Below are 12,373 nucleotides of genomic sequence, written 5' to 3' on the forward strand. Positions count from 1 at the left end.
CACCAACTCACAGTTATTCATAAAGTCTTTCTAGAATGCCATCGAATGTGATTAATTATGTTTCTATGTTATGTTCTCAATTGTAAGCTTTTAAAGGAGCTTTTTGAGGAGGTAGAACAAGAAACAAAAAGTGAAAGTCTGTCTTTGCTGGTGCTTTTTCAGGCAACGTTCAGTTGAATCGCTGGGTGAGCCTTTCAGAAGTGTCTTGAGCATTTGAAACGCTAAAATGCTGAGATGTAATATGTAAGAGCAGGTGAAATGCTGAGAAAAAAATCTGTCTGTATTTGGGTTTTAGTGACTGGATAATAGTCTGGTTTGGTAGAATTTGGAAAGCTGCTGATTGGCATCATTTTTGATTAACAATGAAAGAATTAGTATGCAGAGAAAACGTGTAAAATGTCATCTTTTGTGTCATCAACGGGTTTAGCTTTGCTGTGTTTTCACAGCAGGGTATTTGGCTTGTCAGATTTATCACTGTAAGATATGCATCACTAAATGTGATCTGGCATTAAATGTGTCTTTTTAAGTTTGACGGTCAGATTCTGTGGCATAATAAAGCTGTGATTTATTGCTTAAGTGGCTTGAAGGTGTTTGAGTGTCTAGGACCAGATTGATGCCGATTGTGGGGATGGTATCAGATGCTTACATGAGCAAACAGAGTTCAGGGTTTGTTTTGAAGCATCCTAATCATTGCTGTAGGGGTCAATGCATTCATACATGAATATTATCTGCTTTTGTGCATGTACTTGCTATTATTTGTCATTCTGTGTAGACTTAATACTCTGAACAATTCAGCTGTCCTAAGGACAAATAATGCATAATCTGATAGATGTAGTGCTTTGGGAACAAATGAATTCAGAAGCATATGGCTTTGTTGCACATTCCCAGAAGCGACATGCATTTGTGACTCTCTCACGTTACACTCACTGAACTCTAAAAACAGTACAAGGACGTAAACATGTTATTTTAAAATGTTAAAAAAAACAGTATGTTGGATGTTCCTGTTTGTTTCTTTTATCAAAGAGACAATGCAATGGGGGGTTTTAAACGCTTTAATGCTATGAACCCCTTAATATAATGACACTTTTCCCCGTTTGTGAATTGTAAAAGGCAGTCATATATTTTAATGTGTAAAAGCCATATTTTTATACAGTTAACTAATATGTAACTGTATATTTTTCTGCTCACCATATATACCTCAAGAGAAGAATAAAATAGGCTGTCAATAGATTTGAAATGCTTGTGATTAATCTAAAGATTTTACACTTTTATTCTTTGTTTAGAAAGTTATTTAGAAAGTAGAATGAAAATATAACATAGATTTTATCTAATATGTGACCCTGAACCACAAAACATGTCTTAAGTAGCACTGGTGTATTCGTAATAATAGCCAAGAATACATTGTATGGGTCAAAATTATAGATTTTTCTTTATGCCAAAAATCTGTAGGATTTTAAGTAAAGATCATGTTCCATGAAGATATTTTGTACATTTCCTACTGTAGATATATTAAAACTTAATATTTGATTAGTAATATTTATTTCTAAGAACTTCAAGTGGACAACTTTAAAGGCGATTTTCTCAATATTTAAATTTCTTTGCATCCTCAGATTTCAGATTTTCAAAAATTGTTAAAAACGCTTATTTATTCAGCTTTCACATTATGTATAAATTTAAAACACATTTTACATATTACCTAACCAAATTTGGTAAAATTATTTAATTTATTTGTTTGTGTGTTTATCAGTATTGTTGTAGTTTTTTATTTTTAATAAATAATTGATTACATTTGTATAGTGCTTTTCTTGACACTTAAATTGATTTACACATTTTTAAAGAAGTAAAGCTCCTCAACCACTATCAGTGTGCAACATCCACTTAGGTGTGAAAAATTGAAATATTATAACTATATGTAAAATATGATTTGCAAAGAACCATTACTGTTAGTTGTACAAGCCTAAAGAAGAAAAAGCTAATAGAAATACGAAACTTGTATAATAAGGCTGTAAGGTTGAAAATGTATTTAAATGTGTTTGGAATGTTCCTGTATATTTCCATTGTAAGTTTAAGTACTTTAACTATGATTTTTGCTTTAAAAAAGTTATTTTGTGTAGTAATCTGCATTTTTGAGCTTAACATAAACTGAACGCAAAACATTCCTTTGAAGGGGACATCATGCCCATTTTCCACAAATTGTTTGTTCAAGAGTCTTTAAAGTCTTCATGTAATCTGCAAAACACATTGGTTAAAATTTCTCAATGGTCATGTAAAACAACACCCTTTTTAGCTTGTCAAAAACGGCTCTGTTCACACACTGCAAAAAAATGCTTGTCTAGCTTAGATTTTTTTGTCTTGTTTCCAGCCTTCTTAAATCAAGAAGGATTTTCTAGACGAGTAAAAATTATTTTCTTGTTTTCAAAAAAAAAAACAAGTCAAAATTAAGTGAGTTTTTGCTTAGAACAAGTAAAATAATCTGCCAATTGGGTAAGCAAAAAAAATCTTTTTTCAAACAGACAAAGCAAGATTTCTACTTACCCCATTGGCAGATTATTTTGCTTGTTTTAAGCAAAAATGCACTTAATTTTGACTTTTTTCTGAATACAAGACAATAATTTTTACTCCTCTAGTAAATCCTTCTTGATTTAAGAATTTTTTGATATTTTGACTGGAAACCAGACAAAAAATTCTAAACTAGAAAAGCATTTTTTGCCATGCAGTGAGCCATTTTGGTGCATGTCTCTTTAAATGATAATGAGCTATTGCTCACCCCCACCCCTTTCTTCCATTTTTGTGTATTCTGTGCCGCGTTACCATCAAAAACAAAACTAATCCATTGTGTCCTCAGTGTCGGGAGAAAATGAAGACTCTTATGTTCACTTTTATCCAACTTTATTTTAACATCTGCATTAATTACGAGGCAGAGAAAACAGTGTACAACTGTCTGAGGAAGAAAATATGCAAAAACAGGACAGTCGTCAGCGGTCATAGGCAGAGCCTGAGCAGTGTGACATCACACTGCTCACAAAATCAAAACGGCTTGATAATTGAGGTTAGGTTTTTTAGGGATTAAAAATACAATGCCTTTTTTTTTTATTGTAGGGTGGTTGTGTCCACACACTGCTAAGGTACACTTATATGCAAACGCCATGTACAAGTAAATTTAGCATCCGATGTCCCCTTTAAACTAAAAAGAAATTATATACAGGAATAATAAAAGAAAAACATCAGAATAATCTGCCAGTCATTTATTGTTGATTTCATATAGCGAGGCGTAGTTGTTACAGTTGATCATCCCACAATGTGTGAGTGGGAGATTTTTTTTTTTTTTTTTTTTCAGAGCTAGTACTAATCCTTCCTCTCCACGTCTCCCACACAGTCCTTTTCATTTCGTCCCATTTCTTGCTTTTTTCTCTCTCTCGATCAGCTGTCATCTTCTGGCATGTCTTTTGTTTCTTTTCCCGCTCCTGTTCCTGACGTGCTGCCGCTGTTGTCTTGACTAGCGCAAGTCTGACAGCGCTTTTGATGCATAGTGTTCACGGCCGCTTTCTACACAGCCTGGGGAACTTTACAGGCTGGAAGAGAGAAAATGTCAACTTTGTTTACGAGCTCGGCAGAGCCTAAGCTAATATTATTGTTAATACGTTGCTACTACAATGGAGCCAACTTCATAACATTTAGGCCTGGGATATTACTGTCAAGTTCTTGGTGCTGTTTGAAGAGAATGGATGTCGTAGACCTTTACTGAGGTGACCTGGTACCGACCTTGAAAACTGCCAAGCACATAGGCGGCTGACAGTTAACACAAACCAGGGCCGAGGTGCAAATACCAGAATTAATATGCAGTGAGAGATTGCATGAAGCATCCTGAGTGCACAAAAATGAGCAAATGAAATCTGGGGATTTTAATTGTGATTAGCTAGTGATATTAAACTTAGGAATAAAAAATACTATTTTTTAATTCCTAATAAATACCTAGGCAAAAGGGTTAGAATACTGTATAACTTACTGTTTATTAAAACAATAGACGTCTATGGAATGTCCCCATTTAAATAGCTCAGTAAACATTTGTGTGTCAGGTTACCTATTTTAGGCATCAAATTTCCCAACAAGGATCGTAAAACCTGAAATGACTTGCATTGTGGGACCAGCCAACTGGTCCATTGTGGGTTTTACTTAACAAACATACTGAATACTGACTTAATGATCTTTCAAAACGGTTTGCTTAAGGGTTTTAGAGTCAATATTAAAATATAGATGTCAGTGGAAAATCCCTACCATGATAGAAAAATGTTTTTGTGTGATTTGTTTCTGCCAAGATTTGGATTTAGCCCACTTTATGACCACTGTACTAACAATTACAAATTTAACATCTCTGCTGTAAAAGTGATAGTCTAGCAGGCAAAGTGTGTGTGTGTGCAATCTGTTGCTGCCTAGTGAAGCCAGTGATATTTAGTGTGTGCGCTGGGTTCCTGTGACCCTCTGTTTCACAATGAATAATTTAACATCATTGCATATGGCATATGTCAGCCTGACACATTCTCATTTCTATTTAAAACACACATGCACACACACACATACTCACAAATATGTGACAAACCTAATGTACTCATGTTCACACACGCAACGCGCATCCATCCAATGAGTCATTCTTGCAGCTGTCCGCACGCCGCGCCGTCCACACCTCCCACGAATAAGAGTCCGATCAACACCTGAAACATAGACAGGAAAACCAGAGGAAAGTAGGGGAAAAAAAGAGATGAGAGGAGTGGGAGGCTTATATAAAGGTTCTGACACCATACTGTACAGTGAAAGTCAGTGCCACAACAATTTGTGTGTGTTTTTGTCTGCTTTTAGCATCTTTGTGAACTTACTCAGACTCTAAAGCAAGTGCAAATCAATACAGACATATGTGTGTTTATTCAACTGACTTAAAGTGTCTTCAGTTAACGTTTAGCAGTATGTATATGGGCCATTTTACAGAATGGGTTTAAAGTCAAAGTTGGACACGTCTTGTAGTAATTGTGCAGTTAACTTCCATATTGTATTTTCAAAGTTGTCGAATATTTGTTCTCTCCCCAAATTTGTCACTACCGAAACACAGTAATAATTTGTGACCCTGGACCACAAAACCAGTCTTAAGTAGCACAGGTATATTTCTAGCAATAGCCAACAATACATTGTATGGGTCAAAATTATAGATTTTTCTTTTGTGCCAAAAACCATTGGGATATTAAGTAAAGATCATGTTCCATGAAGATATTTTGTAAATGTTCTACCATAAATATATAAAAACTTGATTTCTGATTAGTAATATACGTGACGCTGGACCACAAAACCAGTCTTAAGTCGCTGGGGTATATTTGTAGCAATAGCCAAAAATACATTGTATGGGTCAAAATTATTGATTTTTCTTTTATGCCAAAAATCATTAGGAAATTAAGTAAAGATAATGTTCCATGAAGATTTTTTATAAGATTCCTAATATAATTGTATCAAAATGTAATTTTTGATTAGTAATATGCATTGTTAAGAATTTTATTTGAAGAACTTTAAAGGTGATTTTCTCAGTATTTAGATTTTTTTGCCCCCTCAGATTCCAGATTTTCAAATAGTTGTATCTCAGACAAACATTGTCCTATTTTAACAAACAATATATCAACGGAAAGCTTATTTACTCAGGTTTCAGATGACGTAAGAATCTCAGTTTCGACAAATTTACACTTAAGACTGGTTTTGTGGTCCAGGGTCACATTTTTTAATAAGTAGGGTTATATTGACCTATTTAATATTTTGCTTACATCTTCTTTGTAATTATATATTTTTTTCTATTTTATTAAAATGTTTTCAGATGTAAATCAATAATAATTAAATTTTTAACAATATTTCAAGTGTGATTTATGAGATTTGTTGTATTTTGAATCCAGATGTCGCTACCAAAATTTTGTAAAAGTGTTTTTTAGATACTTTTGAACCTAGCTTACAGATGCTAATCAGCACATGATTAGCTAGCACAGTCCAGAAGAGTTGTACACCTATAAAAACTAAATGTAATGAATTAACTCCCAAAAAATGTGCTTAATTGTATAAAAAAGGTGTTCGGTAGTGACATTCTTAAAGTTACACACAGATTTTTTTTTTTAACATTTTAAAGCAATTTACCTCAAAATGATGGGGCCTATTTACTTGCCATATAGCTATGAGAGAGGGGGACACAGGAATATTTCCTGATCATAAATTTAGGGTGTAGTTAAAATCAGTCTCAGCCAATGGACTAAAACATATGCATATGTTTCAGTAGTGACATGAAAAATGCGGGACACAATATTGTTTTCAGAAGCTGAAATTTAGGGGTTAAGGTTCTGGACAGCCACCTCCGAATTGTAAATACACAATAAATGGTGATTTTATACATATTAAGCTTACTGATATTTAAAATATTATTGTGGGTTTCGATAGATAATAGAAGGATGATAGTAAACATCTATGATTTGAATACTTAAATGCTTTTAAAATGTGTTTTTTGGTTGTGGGACAGCAGTTTGCACCAATTCTGTGTAATGGCCCATACATCCATTTTTATCATAATTTCAAAGTATATATTGTGCTTGATAGCATTTTGTAGTGAAAATAAAATAAAAATAGTCTGTAAACAGTTGATATTTACTTTTTTAATCACATTTTCTCATGTCATATTTCATCTTAAGCTTTTCATTGAGACTTTTGTTGCCTTAACACTAACTTTTGATAACACTTTATTGGTTGCTAATTTGTTGATCGTGATGGAAGTGACATGTAATTTTATGTAAAAATCACTTTTAATTTGATATATCAGAAGTATAGAGCAATTTACTCAGTTTAAATTATCATTCTTTTATTTTAGTAATTAAATTAATAATTTATATTTATAATCGACTTATTAATTGACAGTAAAATTTATACATACGAAAAACAAAATAATTAGAAAAATAGCATAAATAAATAATGAATGTATGAAGAAAAAGTAATGTGAACTTAATGTAACAAAAAATAATAAATATAAATATATATATATATATATTAACTAAACATTTATTTGAGTAAGAATCAACTCCTGGGACAAACACGTTCATTGTGGACATACCCGTATCTTGAATGTTTGTTTACATCCTTGCACAAACTGTAAGCATCATAAGAAGCTCATCTCCCTCGATTCAGCTGCTCTAAACATTTGCTTCTTTCTGTTTTGCTCCTCTTATATTCTTAGAAACTCTTTTCTAGTGTTTGTACTGTACCTTCTGCTCGCTCCCACTTCCTCCCACACTGTTCCTGCCCTCGTCTTCAACCTGTTCTTCATTCACAAATTGTTTGTGTCATACGAAAGCTCACTGTGTGTTCATTTGTGCCATTTCTTATTTGGCCTGGTGGAAGAAGAGATGTAAAATTGTTATTGTGTTTGGTTTTCGATAAGGAATAATAATAATAAAAAAAATCTTTTTTCAAACGCTGTGCCAAAGGCTTTTAACACAGAATCGCCCTCCATCCCTGCATCCCTCTAACTCCCCCTCTCTGTTCTCTGGCAGGGCTCAGCAGACTCCTACACCAGTCGTCCTTCAGACTCTGACGTGTCTCTGGAGGAGGACCCTGAGGCTCTCAGGAAAGAAGCCGATAGACAAGCGCTTGCCACCCTAGAGAAGGCTAAGGTGTTTTATATTTTCATGTTGTTTCATGTTCTGTGCCAGTTTCTCTTTTTCAATTTCTCATTGGTCTGTTATTCAGACTTTGCCCTGAGTGAAGATAATGAACTTGATTGTTGGAAGCACATCTTTTTGAGAGGTTGTACCTGTATGATTAACTAGATTTGAATTCTGTGATGGAAATATTAGTGTGTTATTAATGTTACTACACAAGGCAGCAAAAAACTGTGGAAGTCATTTGTGTTAAAGTTACGTTTTTGTTTTAGACTTTAGAAATCAGTATCCAATATTAAGATTATGTCATTTTAAATGGCACTGTGTTGATCAATCAATCAATAATTAATGTAAGTTATTTTTGCATTTAAAAAAAATTATTTAAATAAAAAACACTTAGATGTACAAACCTAAACTATAATTTATAGTACATAAGGCTGAAATAATCTACAAAGCAAAGCTTGTGCATCTAAGTGGTTTAGGCTGAATTAATAACAGAAGTTTACTATTTAGGGCATCACAACAATCTCTAACTAGAAAGTAAGGAACATTGAGGCTAGCATTATAATTATTTGGATATAGCACAGATTGTTATGTTAAATGACACTTAAAAATTGCACACTTTATCTTCAAAGAGTTAGTTTACACAAAGATGAAAATACTGTTATTAATTACTCACCCTCGTGTTGTTCCAAAACTGTAAGACCTTTGTTCATCTTGGTAACACAAATTAAGATATTTTTAATGACATCCGAGAGCTTTCTGACCCTGCATAGACAGCAACACAACTAAAGCATTCAAGGCCCAGAAAAGTAGTAAGAACATCTTGTTTACATCACCAGATATCTCTAAGTGGTACTTTTATGGGGACATTTGTGTGGAATAGTATCTGCTGATATGAAAAGTTCACTGTATATTTTGTTTACTTTTTACATTAAACACATTAAATATTACATATATGCATGTAATATAACATACATTTCCATTACAGGTTTAGGTCTTAAATTTCATATAAGGTGGTATTAAAAAGGTCTTAAAAAGTCTTAAATTTCACTTGTTCATATCTGCAGATACCCTGTCAACTGTAATTTTATAAAGCTACTACAATACTTTTTATGCACAAAGAAAACAAAAATAATGACTTTATTCAACAGTTTCTTCTCTTCCATGTTAGTCTTTGAGAGTACCACAACCATGACTGTTTAAACGATGTTCTTACTACCTTTCTGGGCCTTAAACGTGGTAGTTGTGTTGCTGTCTATGCAGGGTCAGAAAGCTCTCAGATTTATCAAAAATATCTTAATTTGTCTTCTGAAGATGAATAAAGGTCTTACAGGTTTGGAATAACATGAAGGTGAATAATTAGTGTTAGAGTTAGAATGACATTAGCTTTAACATTGGTTGTTTTGTAGTCTCACACCAATAAGTTTCCACCTCAGTCATGGAGAAACACCTGAGTAAATGAATTTGTTTTAATGAATTAATACACTTAATCAGATGTGTTGATTGAGGCTTGTAGCACAAAACTTGTTGCTTGCTTCTCCATTGGGAAATGAGTTCAGAAGCATTGTGCTGTTCTCCAGTATTATTCCATTACTTCTGTATGTTATTTGTAAAACTGATCACATGACCATTGCTCTTTCTTCCTCTCTGAAGTGTTTCACTGGAGATCTCTTTCTATTCTAAAAGTTCTCTGTGCATTTATCTCTCTTATCCTCTCTGTGAAGACCAAGCCTGTAGCGTTTGCTGTAAGGACTAACGTTGGCTATAACCCAGGCCCAAATGATGATGTGCCGGTTCAGGGCATGGCTATCTCTTTCGAACCCAAAGACTTCCTGCACATCAAAGAGGTCAGACATACATATTTCCTATTAAAGGCATAGTTAGCAATTTGACATTTAGCAGTAAAATAATAGACTGAAATCACTGAAATTAATCACACCTACCTTTGTGACGGCAAAAATAATGCTGAAAATACTTACAGCACCTTTAATCTGATGTATAATTTAATCCTTCAACCATATATTGTGGTCTTATATGTGACTCTGTACCACAAAATCAGTCGTAAGTAGCACGGGTATATTTGTAGCAATAGCCAAAAATGCACTGTATGGGTTAAAGTTTTTGATTTTTCTTTTATGCCAAAATTCATTAGGATATTAAGTAAGGATCATGTTCCATAAAGATATTTTGTACATTTACTACCGTACTTATATGGAAACTTAATTTTTGATTAGTAGTATGCATCACTGAAAACTTCATTTGGACAACTTTGAAATTGAGAAAATATTTCTCAATATTTTGATTACTTTTCACCCTCAGATTACAGATTTTTAAATAGTTGTATCTCGGCCAAATATTATCCTATCCTAACAAACAATACATCAATGGAAATGGTGTATAAATATCAATAACAAAATGACCCTTATGACTGGTTTTGTGGTCCAAGGTCACATATGTGTATGTAATCATATGGACTGCAACTGTACCTTTGGCTTACATAAATAACAATGTGTATTCACATTTTGTATATTTGTGTGATTTTTCTGTTAACAGAAGTATAATAATGACTGGTGGATTGGGCGTTTGGTGAAGGAAGGATGTGAGGTGGGATTTATCCCCAGTCCAGTGAAGCTTGAGAGCACCCGTCAATTACAAGAACAGAGAATGAGACAGAACCGCCTTAGCTCCAGGTAACAGCCAATCACATCAGCCTTCTTTTGCTGCCTGATGCTGTTTTTGCTGCATGAAACAGGCATGCACTTCACTGTTCCAAAGTTTAGGGGCAGTCATGATTGTTTTTGAAAGAAATTAATACTTTTATTCAGCAAAGATGCATTAATTGATTAAAAGTGATGGTAAAGACATTTATAATGTTACAAAAGATTTCTTCTTCAAATAAATGCTGTTCAGTATCCATATAAATATTAAGCAGCTCAGGAATAACATACATTTAGAAATGTATTTTTGATCAAATAAATGCAGTCTTGGTGAGCATTAGACACTTTTAAAAACATATAAACAATATTTACCAACCAGAAACATTTGAAAGGCGGTGAAAGTAGCCACTAACCATATTGTCAAACGTTTTAACTACTTTCCATTGGTCTCTCTATTTGTCTACTAGTAAGTCTGGTGGAAGCTCTAGTCTGGATGTCGCCACAGGTGCCCGGAGGCCCACTCCACCTGGAACAGGTATGATCAGACAGTAATCCTGTGAGTTTTTTGGTTCTGTTGTGATGGGTTATGATATCCCTGTCCCTCTAAACACACACGTGTACAAAACATAAATCCCATTACTTTCACACTGGGTAATTATTGAACACAGTGACAGTTAGAATGGCCCTTTAGGATCCCCTCTGCCATCCTCTCTTCCCTCTTATCACTCATTCTTCTAGTCTTGCGGTCTTTATCTGTTGTTTTACTTTCTTCCTTTTCTCTTTGTGACCATTATCTGTAATTGTAGTTTCAAATCTTTCTCACATTAAGCTACTTTCGGTTTATGTGATCTGTCAGGCCAGTGTCAAGCTCTGGGAGTTTGGTTCATTTGTAATCAGGGGCAAAAAACAAAAACGGTATCCAAAAATGAAACAGATATTGCCATATATGAGTGTACAAATAATCTAGGTTACTAAAATAACATTGTAGACCAGCAGATTCATTTTCAGAATAGGGAAGTATCTTTTTTTCATTTATCCCCCTTTAAAAGTCACCACTTCTGGTGACATTCTGTCAGGTATAAAACCAAATAAATACAGTTTTGATACTTGACACTGTACAAAAATATCCTGGTAATTTTCCTGCAAAAATATGGCAGTTGTGGCTGTAAAATATAATCAACTTAAAACTTATAATTACAATAAATATATATATTAATCTACCAATCTACTAAAATCTGAGTTTTTGCCAGTGGCCTATCTATAGAAAGTAAATTTGAAATAACTGAAATCGTGTGGCGAAGTGATATACTGTAGACATGTAATGCGGTCTCGAGCTGCCTGGAACTATGTTCGCCGTGCGTTTCCCTGAAAATAATGCACACCATTAGAATGTTCGTCAGCCAATCAGATTCAAGCATTCAACGGCCCTGTATTATAATCATAACTAATTCATGCATGACACTAAAATAATGCAATAAACATTATCCAAATAGCACAAAATGTAGCAAAACACCCTAATATACAAAAATAAAAAGAAACCATTATTTACATAAAATATAGTCATGTTGTGTCATGGAAGGATGTCTTGGAAGGTCATTTTACGTTTTTTCACCCTAAATTATATGGTAATTCATAGATTTGATCTGAAAAATAAATTTGATTTCACAGTCAAATTATATATAATGAAATATTAAACCATTTACAGTTTCTCACTATATATCCACCTTATTTTTTAATGCAGAAGTAAGCTGTTTTCTGGTAATGTGTTAGACTTCTGGTTCATAATGAAGGGCAGTAAATGGTAAAACTGTTTGCGCTACAAACCGTTGTGTTCATAATTAAGATAATACATTAAAATAATATGGTAAGACACACCAATTTGCAATATCAAGCAGCAAAACGTTTTGTACATCTAAAAACAGCTGGAAACAGGTGACACTGGAAGCCAGACACATTCAATTTACATGGCTGCTTATACAGAAAAAATAAGGTGGATAGTAAGGTAAAGTTTACAATTACTGCCGTTTTTACTGTAGCTTATCTATG

General features: G+C 33.7%; 1 protein-coding gene across 2 annotated transcripts in view; it reads left to right on the plus strand.

Annotated features, from left to right (window-relative positions):
* The window catches only part of cacnb1 (calcium channel, voltage-dependent, beta 1 subunit), a 54,799-nt gene that overhangs the window by 21,479 nt on the left and 20,947 nt on the right, over positions 1–12,373 (plus strand). For both annotated transcript variants that reach the window (XM_073841589.1, XM_073841598.1), the window contains exons 3-6: positions 7,560–7,679; positions 9,395–9,517; positions 10,224–10,360; positions 10,795–10,862. In XM_073841589.1, the coding sequence (XP_073697690.1) occupies positions 7,560–7,679; positions 9,395–9,517; positions 10,224–10,360; positions 10,795–10,862 (448 nt within the window). The remainder of the gene's footprint in view (positions 1–7,559; positions 7,680–9,394; positions 9,518–10,223; positions 10,361–10,794; positions 10,863–12,373) is intronic.

Source organism: Garra rufa, chromosome 1 (genome assembly GCF_049309525.1).
Source record: "Garra rufa chromosome 1, GarRuf1.0, whole genome shotgun sequence".
NCBI lineage: Eukaryota > Metazoa > Chordata > Actinopteri > Cypriniformes > Cyprinidae > Garra > Garra rufa.